The 16,654-nt window shown below is 40.9% G+C and overlaps 3 protein-coding genes across 3 annotated transcripts; 1 reads left to right on the forward strand and 2 right to left on the reverse strand.

The window, feature by feature from the left end:
* Positions 1-23: 23 nt before the first annotated feature.
* On the reverse strand, positions 24-4,045 carry LOC114365663 (apolipoprotein D). The gene is made up of 4 exons (XM_028322284.1): positions 3,606-4,045; positions 1,468-1,598; positions 866-1,068; positions 24-186 (listed from the first exon to the last, which is right to left on the reverse strand). The coding sequence occupies exons 1-4, from the start codon at positions 3,729-3,731 to the stop codon at positions 44-46; spliced, it is 603 nt and encodes a 200-aa protein (XP_028178085.1). The 5' UTR covers positions 3,732-4,045; the 3' UTR covers positions 24-43.
* A 1,110-nt stretch (positions 4,046-5,155) lies between these two features.
* On the reverse strand, positions 5,156-11,122 carry LOC114365662 (probable cytosolic Fe-S cluster assembly factor GL21135). Its single transcript, XM_028322283.1, has 8 exons — positions 10,933-11,122; positions 10,425-10,639; positions 10,146-10,291; positions 9,888-10,046; positions 9,549-9,797; positions 8,676-8,889; positions 7,010-7,167; positions 5,156-6,397 (listed from the first exon to the last, which is right to left on the reverse strand). The coding sequence occupies exons 1-8, from the start codon at positions 10,996-10,998 to the stop codon at positions 6,165-6,167; spliced, it is 1,440 nt and encodes a 479-aa protein (XP_028178084.1). The 5' UTR covers positions 10,999-11,122; the 3' UTR covers positions 5,156-6,164.
* A 563-nt stretch (positions 11,123-11,685) lies between these two features.
* Positions 11,686-14,798, forward strand: LOC114365673 (dynein light chain 4, axonemal). Its single transcript, XM_028322294.1, has 3 exons — positions 11,686-11,939; positions 13,971-14,241; positions 14,496-14,798. The coding sequence occupies exons 1-2, from the start codon at positions 11,874-11,876 to the stop codon at positions 14,217-14,219; spliced, it is 315 nt and encodes a 104-aa protein (XP_028178095.1). The 5' UTR covers positions 11,686-11,873; the 3' UTR covers positions 14,220-14,241; positions 14,496-14,798.
* The last annotated feature ends 1,856 nt before the right edge of the window (positions 14,799-16,654 follow it).

Below are 16,654 nucleotides of genomic sequence, written 5' to 3' on the forward strand. Positions count from 1 at the left end.
CACGAGGTTAATAAAAGATCCTGTAAAGTAAACAGTTGTATTGTCAGTCGGGGGGCCGCGTGCAGTTGTGGTTCTTGGACACGATGAGGCGGTCGGGGTCGAGGCGCAGCTCTTGCATAATGGCGTACACGCGCGCTCGCAGCGCCGCGCCAAACTCGCGCTGCCGGCCCAGCACCCACATGCGATCTGAAACAGTTAGTACATAGTTCTTCATACTTGACCTTCGTTCGCCGAAAGACGTCCATTGCTGGAGAAGTCTCCCCCAAGGCTTTCCACAAAGACCGTTCCTGCGCCGCCTCATCCAGGCTTGAACGCACTTGACCTTCACTGGTTTGGTTTTTATTAAACTGTAGATCCTGGATACTCAGGAGTTGGTTTTTTGGGCCTTTATTTGCGCCAACTCGACCAGGTTTGATCTATTGTGGCAGTACTCAGGAGTTGCAGCTATGGGAACGAGAGGTGGGAATAGTCCCGTTATGGGCTTCATAAGAAGGCTCAAGGTCACCCAAAGAGCGATAGAGTGGTAAGTTGGGAGTTTCCCTATTGATCTTATCAGAAGTGAGGATATCCGAAGGACCGTAGAAAAAGTAACAGAACGTGGAAAACTCAATGTGGGCAGGCCTCCCGCTCGGTAAATTGATGATCTGGTGATGCACAAGACCGGTTCTTGTGGAATCCTTGGGAGAGGCCTTTTCCAACAGTAGAGTAGACGTCCTTTGGCTGAAATGATTATCCCATCAGTTGTCTTCAGATAAGAAGATTGTTTCTTATTCCATTTCAGCTGGGCTAGATCACACGAGAGCAAGCCAACGTAAAATACGGCTATAGATAGATGATGATTAAGTAGTATTGTCATCTCGCTCACCCGAGTGCGCGACGCCGAGGCTGGAGCAGGACCACACGAGGGCGAAGCGCTCGTAGTCCGTGAACAGCACGTTGTAGAGCCCGGCGCCGGGCAGCAGGCGGCCCAGCAGGTAGGGCATGCGGTTGTTCACCTTGTAGCGGAACGTCGACGCGCCCGCGTGGCTCGGGATGCCGATCGCGTACGTTATGCTGCTGGCCCCAGTCCTGATACAGGTGAAGGAACAATTAGTTTAACCTTCTTAGGTTAAACTAATTGTTGTAACAGCTGGAAAGCTGAGAGAGACTACAGAACTGGGAATGATGAGTGAGTAGGATTAGGTAAGTACTCCAACGACCCAATTCAACGAAATGAATTTCAGGTCAATAACAAAAATTAACATCACTCTTCACTACATCCTTCCTCCCTGGAATGATTTATAGGTTGATTATTTACCGACTTACTTAGTACATCAAGTTTAGTGCTTTTATCACGCCATTTCATCGATTTTACGCTATTAATTAATCCATACGTTTGTTATCTAAGATCAGAATTTATCACGGCGCCCATCCCTAGCCCGGCTGATCTACATAGTACAATCGTAAAACGTGGTAAAAGTCAATTACCATCGATTGACGGTGCTGATGCTGATGTAGAAGTAGCCCTTCTCGTTGAGCGTGACGTTGAGCTGGCTGCAGCTGGCCGCCAGCTCCATCAGGTAGAACGAGCGCTCCACCTCGTACCACGTGCCCGTCATCTGCAACAGCCCTCAGTCCAAGGTAACAAGACAAATTGGGAAAATAATAAAGGATCAGTAGGGAAATAGTTTGCAGGGAAGCTGTTATAAAGCGAACATCGAATTGTTAACTGTTATATTTTTTTACTTGACTGTAGAGACTTGCCACATTGGCGGATTGCAAGAACGAAGAAACGAAGAAAGAAGGCGAACACGAGGTGAAAAGTCGAGGCGGAAACGTTGCAAATCCGCGACGTATTCGCCACGGAACCGGTGCGTCGCCGCTCCGCTTTGAAAAAACTTGTAATCCGCCAATGTGACAAGGCTCTAACGAGGTATACGAAAATTGTTAAGTGTCATATCGATGAGTGTTAACTTCGCGAAAGCAGCATTACCAAAGTAATACAAATCGCTAAAAGCTGGATGGAGAGCAAACATCGTACAAATTAAGTATGTTATTATTACCATAAGAGGTCACAACCCCGAGCAATTAGGAAACGATAGCTAAAGACAGTCATAGATGTATTGAATTTCCATTTGCCAAAAACGTTGCAAGCCTGAGTTGTTGAACGTTGTGATAGATGAGAATCTAAGTTCACAGGTATCAAGACAGTTAAACATATCGAGTTCCATTTGCCAAAAACACGTTACTAGTTCGATGACATAGTGATGGATGAGAATCTAAGTTCACAGGTATCAAGACAGTTAAACATCGAGTCAGTTAGTGGAACATGTAATAAATATGGAATAAAAGTGGCGCGAGCGAGGGCGCAGAAGGTCACGCAACTGCGCAAGCGCATGAGTCGACAGCGCCGGCGCGGCTGCCACGTCTGCTGACCCGCCCCGCCCACCACGCGGAACTGGAGTAATACGCAATACTACGACTTCACATCAATACCAGTACCACTACTACACTACCCAGCTTTTGTAATAGGTCCCCCCCCTCTTTTTAGGTCAGATCGTTTAACTTAGCTCATTCAAAGCGACACTGATTTCCAGGGCGAAAGGCTGCTAGTTGCCCTCCCCTACCTTTCATGGGCGTACCTAGCTTCTGTAATAGGACCCCTCTCTTTTTAAGTCAGATCGTTTGACTTAGCTCCTTCAAAGCGACACTGATTTCCAGGGCGAAAAGCTGCTAGTTGCTCTACCCTGGGTACGGCCAATATTCAACATTTCAACCATTATCGACGCTGCAAAGACTAACTTCCTTTAATTCCGCTGCTCAAGGTCAACAAGTAGAAATCAACTTGAACCATGCGTCCAGCCATACAAATATGTATTAAGTTCTCGTATTAAACATAATAGCAGATAATTTAGGTTTATTATGAGTATTGTTTTTCAGTATTCTATTTGCATAATAATCTAGGCTAGCACGTATAAGAAGACTAACTAAATTAGTTCTTCTGCAAGTAAATTGAATTTTACTGCCTGAGAATGCCATTAATTTATCTGGCTCGAAGGACCATTTATTGAATCATGGAGGTGTAACTGCGCGAGCAATATATCTGGCTTATTGTATCTAATGATAAAAAAAATGTCAAACATGCATTGAAATGCGAACCAACACGTAATCCGCATTCGTAACACTGCTCGATTGTAATTTATAATTCATGGAAATGTACGACCCAGGCCTTCAATATTTAAAAACAACCAAATCATTACTTTCTTTTTAATAGTAATTCCGGATTATCAAAATTTTCAAATAATACCTAGCTTATTGAATAATTTATGAAATAATTACAAACACACTAACTTTATTCAAATAAATCCCTTTGTTCTAATATTTTCAAGGTAGGTACAACAACAAATAAATTATTGATAAATAAATTAAAGTGAAAACCGAAACGAAAACCGGATTTTTTTTCTTCAATTATGGAAAATTATGTTGCTTTTTCTAGGGACACATAATATGTAACAAAATACACCAACAGTTTTTTGCCTTTACGAAAAAAAAACACATTCAAATCATTACATTTAAAGAGTGGATCTGGCTGCCCAGATGTAATTAGCAAGAAGAATGGTACTCACCCTAGTGATGTCAAAGTTTGGCAGCTGGGGGTAGATGGGGCATTCCCCGAGGCCGGTGCCCAGCGCGCCCCCAGCGGCAGCCAGGACCAGCAGGGCTCGCGCGGCGGCGGCGCGGAAGTCCCCCATCGCACTGCACTAGCTCAGGCGCTGGCGAACGTTGTTTTGTAAACACGCCGCATGTTTGGGCAACAGCGAACCGCTGTGCGACTGCGGTGGCGGTGCGACTGACTAAAGTCACGCGAGCCCGCGCTGCGGTCGACACAATACGTCACGTGGCCGCTGCGTACGAGTTGCGTAGTTTTTTGTTTTATTTTGTACGAAAATTAGTCGCATTGTGTTTTATCACGAGGTGTGCGTTTTTTTTTATTTTATTTTAAGCCTAACGTCTTACGTGACTCTTTAAACTGGCATTACAATGTATGTTACATTTGGTTAAATACAAATCATGTGATACCGGTGATCAATTCAGTAAAGCAAAAAAAAAACTTCGACGAGTGCTCATTTTAATCTTTACTCGATCCTTAACCCACATCTGAACATTCTGTTGCCTTATATAAAAATATACATCGTCATACGCTAGATGGCGCTTACAGATCAGTAAATCACGCAAGCAAAGTTCGATGTAATATAATAGATACAAAAATAAAAATGATGTATCTATACAAAATACATTAACACAAACACAATATTTGTGTTGTGTTGTGTCATCATTAAAAAATCTTCAGAAATATAACATAGGTTCACGAGTTCCAAAAATCTAAACTCGATCGTCTCGGCCGCGTTACGTGACTACTAAAGCGTCCTCACACATTCTAGATACGGTAATCTACATATCGCGTCGAATTAAACCGCACCAGGTGACAGTGCACAAGCTCCGTAGGCATCGACGTCACGGCCGCCATTAGCATGCATAATTCACTGTCACCCGCTAATGAGCTTAGTTGCTATACAAATAATCGTTTTACTTTCAACAATTTTATTGTTCCTCCTTCTTTACCAACAAACAATCAAAATATTTACAACCGTGCCAGTAAAAGATGGATCTGAAAAAAGTGGCACCTTATTTACCTCTCACTCTCAAGATAAATGGGCAAGGGAGAGGGAACTAAGGTTTCGCGATTTTCAAACCCAATCTTTAGAAACTGGTTGCACAAATGTGCAAAATATACAAATAACAACAACATAACGTAACAATACATCGCAGAGGTGCTTCAAAATAATATCTATGTATTGATAGTGAATACTTGCAGTATGCATAATATTTAAATTAGGTACTATTTCATTATTTAAGCTTAAGGAAACTAAAGTAAGTCAATAAAACATTATTTAAATTATAAATAAAATACATAACTATAAATAAATTGAATTATTTATCATGAATATAATAGGCAAGCCCTTGCTTTGCCTTTATTTGTGACTGAAATCAGTATAATATAATATGCAGTTACATAAATATTATCTCTTATAACATTATAAATCGGAGATTTTCATTTTCATCACATAAAAATATAAATAATACCTAATTATACATATTTACTTATTCGATAAATTAAAATTGTAAAAATATGTTTAAACTACACCGTCATACCCGTAGGTCACCAATTCGCCGTTATCAGTGGAGAAAAGTAAAAACAAGCTGTTGGGCGTTACATTTACATTTCAAATGGATAGAATTTCATAACTCACGCTATCTGGCGAGATTTTCCGAACAAGATTATTACACCGCAGCTAGCTGCTATTGCGTCAGCTTATTGCATGACCAAAATGAGAAATCAGTATATTAACGTTTCCAAAAGTTATTAAAGTTGAATTTAGGCGTCTGTCAGTTTGTGCGACCACAAGGCCTCTGGACACTTGCCAACTGCCTAGGATCCCAAGATCGCGGACTTTTATGAATTTATTTAATTGCCATTAATAAAAATTTAAACAGAACATGTGAATACTAACAGTTAATATGGCTAATCTCTGAATTCGAGGAAATAGACCTCCTGTTTTATTAAATACCCAAGGCGCAGTAGGTTAGAGACGGTTGGTTACCACTTGATATTGCGCGCTATGTCGACCTTCTCCACAAAATGGTAGGCCGCCTTGGCCTTTTCAGAGTCGCGGCCGATAAGCCATTCGACGTAGAGACGGCGCGCGGCGTAGTGAGAGCTGCAGGGTGTCTAAATACCAAGGGCCCTATTAGATAAGACGGTTTGAGCTACCACTTGATGTTGAGAGCTATGTCGACCTTCTCCACAGCATGGTAGACTGCACTGCCTTCGCCTTATCAGTCACAGCACGGCCATCAAACCAGTCGGCGTATAGGCAGCAAGCGGCATAAGCGAGAGCTGCAGGGTGTCTAAATGCCCAGGGCCCTAGTAAATAAGACGGTTTGAGCTACCACTTGATGTTGAGCGCTGTCGTTCTTCTCTACAGCATGGTAGGCTGTATGCAACACCGCCTTAACCGCCTTATTGGAATCGCAGCCGTAAAGCCGGCACGCGGCGTAAAGTAAGAGTTGCAGGGTGTCTAAAATACTAAATGCCCAGGGCCCTAGTAGTTAGACGGTCTTGGTTACCACTTGATATTGAGCGCGATATCAGCCTTCTCCACAGCATGGTAGGCTGTATGTAGCACTGCTTTTGCCTTGTCAGAGTCGCGGCCGTCGAGCCATTCAGCGTAAAGCCGGCGTGCGGCGCGGTCGGTGGCGCGAGGAAGCGCTGCGTAAAGCGCTTCAAGCTGCTGCACGAGCGCTCGCCCGCTCTCGCCGGATACGGGCCGGGACTGCGCACCGCCGTTCAGGCAACCTAGAGTTAGTGGGAAAATGATCTTTAATAAGAAAAGTTTTGGGCAATATTTCCCGGCAACATGGATTCGATATGGCAACATTTGGGTTCGAAAACGGTATGACTCAGTAATGCCTGACCAAATAAAAATTGTACATCTATCTTTAGATCTATAAATTTTCTAAAGTCTACGCCATTCCAATTAAATCTAACTAAATAGCCGTTTAAACTCCTCCACTCGCCTCTCCATAGGTTAGAGAGTGCAGGCCAAACCCTCTATTTGCCTTTGTGCAGTAGATGCTGATGAAATGATCTGGATGATGATGATGATGTTGATGAATCATTAATATTATTGCATAACTTATTTATTTATTTATTTATTGATATTAGGGAAACAAACAATTTTGATATACAGACAAATAATCACACAAAAAAATAGGACAGAAATCAGCAAAGTTTCCACAGTTAAAATTAATACAGAGTGCAGACTAAAAATTAATTAAATAGTAATAAATTATACATTAATTTCTAAATGTCAAATAAATACAATGTCAATTTTATAAAATGTCAAACAGTCAAATTTAATAAAAATTATAAAATGTCAAAAGTTTACCTGAACGGTTAAAAGTTTACCTGATGGACACGCCATGACTTCCACATAATGGTAAGGCGACTTCCCCCTTTTGAGCTTCTGCACCAGATTCTGTATATTTCTGAACCCGTTCGCGATTGCGAACTTCAAGACTTCTTTGCCGTCCTTTTCTAAAGTTACTTCTCTGAAGTCAGGATTCCTGAAATTAACAACAATATTATTTTAGTCAAATAAATAAATCATTGGACAATTTACAGTGCGTCATTTATTCCCGAACTATGTAGTTTGTTACATTGTTTCATCTATACCGAGCTATTTTTATGAAATAGTGTTATGTGGGGGCGAAATATATAGATAGCGTAGATAGACTTATTTTTGTCACGAAAATGGTTAAACGCGGAAGATATTACTTTTATAGGCATTGAAATTATTTTCTTAAAGTTGAAGTTTAAAAAATAGGTATCAATTCAAATAATTGTAATGCTAATGTTGCAATGGTAAACAATTAAGGGTTAAACGCATTCATCTTCGGGTTCATTCAGTTTCACAATACATGAATATGAATGATTACTCATTGTTTTTACTGCGCTATTTTGTAACATCTCCATTGGACACGTACCTGCACTGGTAAATGCGTACTACGTTCATAGCCTGCCATACTAAGGCTTTATAGCTTTTGATCACAATAAAATTGACAAAAAACCTATTAACGAAACCTAAGAAAGGGCAGAGGGAGACGTTGCGTGTATTTATTTAGTCCTAGAGGCTAGAGCTTGTCTTCACCTGAGATTTTTGTAGGCATGGCGCTTCACTAATAGTGTGTTGAACGGAAATTATCAAGGTTTCTGTATCCACCCTAAAATATTTTAATCTAAGAGGGGAGATCATTGCGTCACTGCAGGGTATTTAGCCTAAGCGCAAATTACCAACTTTTAGTTGGCCGATAGTTGGGCCGGGCTGGTAATCAGTATGGACATGTATAAAGGTGCGCACATTACGCCGATTTGGTATCGGCCGATGCTTCTGTTACTTCGATAGTGAGTGTAGTGGAAGTTAATAAATGAAAAGAGTGGACTGTATGAAAACAATTGTCTATTCGGTATAAATTTACAAGATTATCGAGACCGTTTAGTGCAGTCGTTGAAGAGAGTGCGTCAGGATCGTCTTCTTCGATGTTCGCTCGCGAACCGAACATTGCTCGTTCGTTCGCCGAACGCTCGCCGCTCCCTCCGGTCACGCCGCCCGCGGGCAATGTCCGTGAGTAGACAGCTTTATACAAATTAGAATCGGGCCCAACTATCGGCCAACTAAAAGTCGGTGGTCTGCGCCTAGGCTTAACGTTTGCGTAGTCTTCTTAGGGATATTATTACTGTCACATCATTAAGGAGATCGACTACACAGCAAGACTCTGTTTAATTTACCACTAACAAATGGAAGACTAGTAGCAGTAGGTAGTATTAAAGGCCGGTCGATCTATTCTCATAAATAAAACACTGGATACTTAACTTTCACAGTATATTGCCTTATTTTAGATACAATTCATCACTTAGCCTTAGGAGTCGTCTCCGCGCGTCCCTCTATTCTGACGTTTTATTCTCGTGTGACATTGACGTATTGTCAATGTCACTATGACAGCATCTCATTGGCCACAACGATACCGTTATTTTAACGTTTTAGATTTTTCATAATTATTAACAGTAGTGTTACCTGAGATTCTTATACACCAGCTGCGCGTTAGTCTCTCCGAACAGCTGCTCAGCGGCGTGCAGGAAGATGCTGTCTGCGTAGCCGCCGGAGCCCGAGCCCGCGCGGCCCTTGACCCCGGCCGCGCCATCGCCCTCGCCCCACGGCCACTCCAGCGCGGCTTCAGTGGCGTCTGATAGAGACATGTTGCTGTTGCCCAGCATTTGTTCTACTTCAACTGAAATATGAATTAGGTTAGTAAAATAAATTCAGACATTTGATGAAAATAGTGCAGACATCAACACAACGACACTTTGGACTAAGAGCTAGTGAACGCCAGACCTACGTCATTTTATAAAAGCTGAAAGTTTGTCAGCATATGTTCCCAAAGATAGCTGCCAAAGCCGCGATGACACAAACTTCATAATTCACCAACATTCTAACCTATATTGGGAGCATACGCTGACAAACATTCAGTTAGTTCTTAGTCTATTAGGTATCTTGTTGGCTAAAGGTGCTGTTTTGCTGAAAAAACGCAGTTTAATGTGCTGTGTTGTCAAATAACACCTTTACAACCTGGTCGAGTTAACTGCGTACCTGGCGACCGTGACGTCACATCGACGCTCTGGTATGGAAGCGGCGAACGCGGGGAGATGTGCAGATAAATGGGAGGGAAGAGTCGCATTCCAGTGAGGTGCGTAATTGCTCGATCGGGTTATATCTTATCACTACACTATATTTTTCTTTCCTATTCTTTGAATTAATATTCATTAGTTGTTATCTTGTTAATGACAAGGACTTCCAACAACACAGGTACAATGACATGTTCAATACAGAGAAAGTTGAGAAAGATAGAATTACTATTTTTATATTCAAGAATCGTATTTGTGTACTTACTTGCAGTTATAACACAGTCAACATCATGGCAGTTCAACATTTCACTGTAAAAGTCTTCTCTAGAGGCCTCCAGCTTCTTGTCGTAGCAGGGCATGAAGGTCACGTGGTACACCTCCCCAGGGGTCACTTCCTTCTTCTTTGACAGATACTGCTTGACCAGTGAGCCCATTATCTGTTGGGGAGACTTGGTGGTGGAAATGTAAGGCAATATGAAGGACCCATGTGTTTTCTCCGCATAACATACCCATCCTGAAAAAGTTTTTAATCATAAGTACAAATAAAAAACAAAAACAGTGTAAAAAGACATTTAAAAAGTTTTAAATATTTTTTAGCATTCACCTGGACAAGAACTTGCTAACATTGGCAGGTTTTTAGATGTGGGATCATTTTGTTGGTCCTGATACCGCTGCAAGAACTCTTGCTGAGCCTCAAGCAGTGACAAATCCTCAGCCACTGTCATATCTAACACCATATCTGCTCCTAAACTTTTAAAGTAGCCTAAAATGAAACAAAAACACACACAGTGAAATTTTTTACTCAACAGGGTGATTTTGGGCTTTATTGTTTGTCATTTACAGTCTAGATTAAATAGATTACCTGCCAGTTTGGAGGTAGCTTCTTCAGGAGACAGCTTGTAACGAGCAGCCAAGGATAACACTGGCTGTGGGGATAGGGAAATTACTACTAAGCTGACATTCTTGGTCACACCTTTGCTATCTGTGTATTTTCGTTCTGAGAATACTCTGGAAACACCAAAAATTTCATATTTTTAGTTACAATAATCACTAAGTACTGTATGCAGCTCAACTCGCCTCGCCTTTTAGTATAATACAAAGTCGGCATTATTATATTTCTTGTAAGTTTATGTCAACTTACCGTAAGAGCTCTTCTTGACTCTGGCGCGTCACCAGCACACTCTCAGCAGATGTGATGCAGCCACTGCACGCGAGGCAGTCTGCAAGAGTGATCTCCACTTTCTGCAGTTTCTGCTCTCTGCCACTTGATAAATCAAAGTATCCATCTTCACCTATCTTGATCTTAGCACCTGTTTTACTTTTTGTTTTTTCAATTTTCACAGGCTTGATACATTCCTGGAATAATTTGTTAGTTTTAGGTTGTAATAATAGCAATAAGTAATAACATCAAACGTAAACGTACAAATATAGGTACGTGTGGCCTTGTTAAAGTAGGTGACAATGACAACAAAAACACGTAATAATTACAGTGTAACAATTAATAACAATTTGGAAACTTTCTAGGAGTTAGTAATTAGGTTCATAAAATGAAATCTGTAAGGCCTAAATTTTTTTCAACGACGTAACTTTACCAACGACGACGAAGATAAAGAAATTAAACACGCTATACAATGTTTTAGGTTACTTACCTGTGATGGTGTAATGAAGTCATCAAGGTCCGTCAACTGTAATGCACCACTAAATCTAGAAGTCATGATTCTGATTAGTCTTTATTGAGTAAATATAGTTATTTGTGGTAATAATTAATATTTTTGTAATGAAAAAACAACACATCAACAACATGAACAGAACAAAAACAGCTGATTTTGTCAGCTGTCAGTATTGACTTTAGCTTTTATAATTAGATGTTTGGATTGTAAATAATTGAGCCAACTATTACAGTCATGTTGCGTAGAACGGAACAATCTTTTTTATTTCCATTTTGTACAAATTACAAACAATACAATCATTTTCCAAAGCTAACAACACAACATTTTCATAAAAACAGCTAAGTGCCACTTAGACCTAGGTCCTTCATCTCAGTCGGTAGGAAATGGTAGAAACCTACTAATTTAATGTAAAAAGCACCTAAATAGGTATTACTGGTTTGGTTTTATTGATGATACATTGTTCTTATATCTTGCTAGGAGTAGCAGCAGTGGGAACAATAGATAGGAAACCATTCCCTTCTTGGTCCACCCATAGGATGACCCAAATGACCAACAGTGTATGTAAGTACCTACATCTAAATACCTACACTAAATAAACAGTTGACCTTTAAAAAATATAAAGTATTTGTAATAAAAAATAAGAAATCCAATCCTGCCGCCTACACATGCACCTCAGACATGCACTTGATGTGGCCATTTCCATTTCGCATTGACCGCACATCACCCGATGCTGGCCGTTTACACCTACACGCGACGAGAAAAATCAATCACATCTTCCCGCCTCCGTCGGTATCCAAGGCAACGAGTAAACAGCGGGGAGACGTCGCGACGCGCGCTACGCTTGCAATCGCTCCGAGTTTATTATTTACGAAATTAATTTCTAATACCTAGTGCCCGTGAGTTAGTGAAGTGAATGAAGAATGGCTGACGAAGGAGCAGGCGGTGCGGGCGGCGAGAAAGTGATCCACACGTATCCTCTAATCAGGGTAAGATAATGCACCCTTATTTATTTACTTTAGTTACATAACGAGGGTTTGTTATTGTTTATTCGTGTGGAACGATGAGATGATCAGCAAAGTCTGTATTTTATAGTTAAGCACATACCTAAATTAACGTAACATAATTTTATAATATTCCCCGAATTCTGCTTTGTTTACTAAGGTGAAATTTCAAAATAATATTGTCTGCGACGCTCTACCTACGCTACCACTGCACCTGCCAACCCCTTTGGGGGCATTATCCGTCTAGCCTCTATTATAAACTTAGGCATTAGGTACCTACCTAGGCACCACATCCTACCTATAGGTATTCTATGTTCACGGTGTAGTGGACGTGGACGCATTGTTATGGATTTTGATTGCGCTTTTTAACCAGGCTCAATAAATACACATTATCTAGGATTATTCTTATAAAATCATTCATTTTAGAAAGCTAACTTACTTATTTAAAGTTAACTTTGTAACGTTATCCCAAGTTTGGTGTTATATTTCGGACACGTCAAGGTCCGCGGGTCGGCGCGCAGTGTTGCGCGACGGTGGCACCGGCAGACGAAGGTGAAGTGGCCAGGATGAGCCGTCCAGGGATATCGGGTTTCCGTCAATGCCTGTGGCTAAGATGAAAAACCTCATTCCGCCACATCTTTCTAATAACTTTAACCACATTTACGGAGGGATCTTTGCTAGTCACGTGACTTCCGATTCCGCAAAGCGACATGCTGACCCAACTACTAAAGCGCATTTTAGTAGTGGAGTAGCTTTTTGTACACCAAATTAACCATGATTAAATATTCGACTCATAATTGTCATGATAAATAGTTGGCCACTTCACACGGAGAGTGCCGTAATGCGTTTAACTCTGCAAACAGCCGTATGACAAAACAAACTTCATTTTGTGTTAATTTGTTTTAGAATTCGTATTCGGGAGGTCACTTTCACAAACTGCGTGTTTTGTTAGAAATTACGTGTGATGACATAAAATAGCGATTTCCCTGACGATTTGAGAATAATAGGTGCGTACCTACTTACCACACCACAGAACATATGTTTTGTGTACCACACCACCTAAGAGCAGAGAGGAGGCGTGAGCGGTTGATAGTACTTTAACCTATTACCTACCTATTAACTTAGATTTTGTTCTTCTAAGATTACTCTGATGCCGCAATCACAGCGGTCACATAAACACAAACCATTTCATAAATTAAAGCATTGCGGGTTCCAGTGAGCGTAATTGAATAAACAGTTGAACGGCCGCGACCAGTTGCGTGTTCTCTCCGGTATTGTTTGTTTTGGCAGATGGATCCAAGCCACTGTTGTCCTACAATCACAAATCAATCGCCTGTTCCTTTCAATCGGGAGGATATTTATGAATCAAACTTCTTATCTGATCCCTATTTGTGTAACTACGCGTTCCAAAGCTATCTCAACAAAAGGTTCTTTTTCTGCTTGCTTGAAGATTTGCTATTCTAAAAGCTCAATACATATACCGACATTAGCTAATTAATTCCCGTTAATTTTTTGCTAAACTTGGGCAGAAGCTAATGGAGCAACGAGCTCCCACGATAAATTTTGAAGTCATCGTTTTGGTGTTTCTCAGTCGGCTTCACGTTGACTTGAGAAAACAATTGAGTGGGCTAATAATAACCTACATACTATTCACACGGTAAAACGCAATTCATTTTTAATTATTCACCTCGGGCCGTAGTTACAGTTAAGTACAAATAAGTAGCTACCATTTTTTCCTAAATGGTGCATGGACGTCAAGTTTTATAGAAACTCGAGAATAGCATCACATCGCAGACCACGTAGGTAGGGCTTACAGGCTTACTAATGTGAATAAACCTTCACTACTAAGGTAGCTATTATTACAGCACCCTTTGTGACCCTTAGAAGATGGATGCGATGCCTAATTCTATTGGAAACGTTAAATAAACCGTCCAACAAATCGTTGATTGGGCAGATCCTTATTTTTAATATGAAAACGGCCGGAAAACCCTTAATGACGTCAGTCCTTGTCCACAGCACTCCGACATGTCTGAGGAGATGCGCATCGAAGCGATGGAGCTCTCAGTGACTGCATGCGAGAAGTTCTCGCAAAACAACGAGCTGGCCGCGCGCATGGTCAAGGAGTCCATGGACAAGAAGTTCGGGCCCGCCTTCCATGTGGTCGTCGGCGAGAGCTACGGCTTCGAAATTACCTACGAGTGCACCACGATATGCTACATGTACTTTGGAGGGAACCAGGCTATATGCATCTGGAAGTGCTCGTGAATACGCGGACGTTTTAGATTATTTTTTTTTTTTTTTTTTTTTTTCCACAACGAGGAAGCTCTTGACCTGTATCTCACCTGATGGTAAGTGACGATCAGGCCGAAGGTGGAAGCGAGCTTCACCCGGAATCCTCAACCACGGAGGAACTGGCTATCTTACCTCTAACTGTCGGAACACAATAATGCTGTTAACATTGTTGTTATGGCGACAGACTTAGGTAAGATGGTGGTAGCTAGCCAGGCGGACTTAGAACAAGCCCTACCACCAACCGATTATACGGGTGGTGTTACGGTAACAATAACTTTTAGTTGGTATTTTGTATTTGGATGGTCGCCATATTTGAACAGGACATAGTTACGTTTGAATATGTAAGTCTTAAATAACGAAAACGACGAGAGAGCTTTTCTTTAAGATATTTTAAAGAATTATTTATAAATAAGAAGGAAAATTAGAATAGCACTTAAAATATTGCCAATAACGGGCAGCTTAGCTTTCAAAAATTTCGACTAAAACAATTTTAGTTGTTTTCATATGCAAAACGGTGCTGAGTGCTGACACGAAACAATTCAGAACAGCCGCCATTAGCATAAACGCGATAAACTAGTATTTGACCACTAACTTCGCTACGGATTTCTTTTTGTTAGCTTGATTTAGTATTCATAAGTTTTCTTTTTGCATAATCAACTTTCAGTAGAAGTACTTACTGAATTCGGCTTTCTTTTTATTACCAAATGACTGATTTATTAATTGTAATATTCCTTCCATCAGACGTGTTGATGCGCATCAAAATCGGTTATGGCGCGCTGAGAGGATCACCCCTCCTCGTCGACACAGGAGGGTGCACCGCAAGGGTGAAGCCCTACGCGCTTTCCCCTAATTGCATTACATTTGCCTACATAGTATGTCTAGATGTATTTCTACTAACAATCATGATCATGCGTAGAACACGAAATCAGACTCGCGACTTTAACACCCTGTATAAACTATGATGAAATAACGTTAGAATCAGAAAGCTTCGCAAATAATAGCTCCGGAATTTAGTTTGCCAACTTGTTGAACTGCTGCTAAGCACTCGCGACGACTTGGTGACAAGTGTCGGAACCCAGGCCAGAGCAATGTGAAACGGTGGCCAGCGTAAGTGCACACGACAGTCAATATCTGTTTCGACGACAACGATTTGCATTAAAAGTCAGTAATTTAATATCATGCTCATTGCACTTTCCAACTACATAGTTCCAGTGGCGTAGCGTGGCTTTTCGCCGCCCGGGGCCGTCCGGAAATTCGCCGCCCTTTATTTTAATTATAAATATTTTAAAGTTTATATATTATATTGAATGGACTTCAGGTACACTATTCACCTTATTTGTTGAAAGTCAAAATAAACTACCACGCACTGCTTCAGAAGGAAAATACATTAAAGAGAAGCAATTGCTTGAAACCCACAGGAAGTTTGATTTTCTTAAATAGCTCAGCTTTATTATGTAACACTAGGTGTATAACAATAAACAATAATAACAAGTATTAAAGTATTTATTTGTCAATTGAGAGTAAATATTATCTTAAATTATATATATAGGCCAGTAGAATTAAACACAAAAATGAATTAAATCGGAAATAATTCCTACTAAAGATTTAAGTGCTTTAATGGCTTCATTAGTTGCCCATAAAGACTCTCCTAGGTTCTCGACTTCGACGGAGTTGTGCTTAAGTGGTGGGGGCCCCCGAAAGGGGCGCTTTTTCGTTATTCCGGTTACTTATACCGCATAAAGGACTTACCCTATCGAAAAGTGGTCTTCCTGACGGTTGAAGGGCATTTAATCCTGCATTAAATAAGACCAAATTCATATGTTTTGAACAAACCGTTCTCGTGCAAACCCTCTCCACGGCCAATGGCTCGTTACCCGCAGCCTTCCAAGTCTTTAAAAGGAGTGCCTCAACCAGTGTAACCCTATCAAGGCTTACGAGCTGGATGCGCCTATCCTTGTACATTCCAGCCGTTCCTTAACTGCGGTTGCTGCACCTCTTCCTGGCACTTACCTGAACGACTCTGTGTTACCTACTGTGGCTGCCCCTCTTCCTTGTATCCTCCTGCACGACTACGTTGCCTAGCCGTATGCCTGGTCTAAAGTTCGACGCCAAAAATCAACAACAACAAGTTCATATTAAAACGCTGAAGAGTTTTTTGTTTGTTTGTTTGAACGCGCTAATCTCAAGAATTACTAGTTTGATTGAAATAATTATTTTTGTGTTGAATAGCTCATAAATTGAGGAATGCTATAAAATATATACAATCACTCTACGACTAATAGAGGCGAAGCAGTAAAGAAATGTTGCAAGCACGGAAAATAGTATTTAAACTATTTTCGCGCGTACGAAGTTGATTTTGTGGCGTCGAACCTTGGACCAGGCATATGGCTAAGCAATGCAATCGTACA

Source organism: Ostrinia furnacalis, unplaced genomic scaffold (genome assembly GCF_004193835.3).
Source record: "Ostrinia furnacalis isolate ACB-3 unplaced genomic scaffold, ASM419383v2 OfSCF7606, whole genome shotgun sequence".
Classification (NCBI taxonomy): Eukaryota; Metazoa; Arthropoda; class Insecta; order Lepidoptera; family Crambidae; genus Ostrinia; species Ostrinia furnacalis.

Bases quoted from the DNA above. Each gene is read 5' to 3' on its own strand.
- LOC114365662 (XM_028322283.1), bottom strand. From the start codon at position 10,998: ATGACTTCTAGATTTAGTGGTGCATTACAGTTGACGGACCTTGATGAC. The intron at 10,640-10,932 runs GTAAGTAACCTA...AAATTATTCCAG, and splicing joins ACTTCATTACACCATCACAG to GAATGTATCAAGCCTGTGAA. The intron at 6,398-7,009 runs GTAAACTTTTAA...CACTAACTCTAG, and splicing joins AGTCATGGCGTGTCCATCAG to GTTGCCTGAACGGCGGTGCG.
- LOC114365663 (XM_028322284.1), bottom strand. From the start codon at position 3,731: ATGGGGGACTTCCGCGCCGCCGCCGCGCGAGCCCTGCTGGTCCTGGCT. The intron at 1,599-3,605 runs GTGAGTACCATT...GGGCTGTTGCAG, and splicing joins CAAACTTTGACATCACTAGG to ATGACGGGCACGTGGTACGA. The intron at 187-865 runs GTGAGCGAGATG...TAACTGTTTCAG, and splicing joins CCTCGGCGTCGCGCACTCGG to ATCGCATGTGGGTGCTGGGC.
- LOC114365673 (XM_028322294.1), top strand. From the start codon at position 11,874: ATGGCTGACGAAGGAGCAGGCGGTGCGGGCGGCGAGAAAGTGATCCAC. The intron at 11,940-13,970 runs GTAAGATAATGC...CCTTGTCCACAG, and splicing joins ACACGTATCCTCTAATCAGG to CACTCCGACATGTCTGAGGA.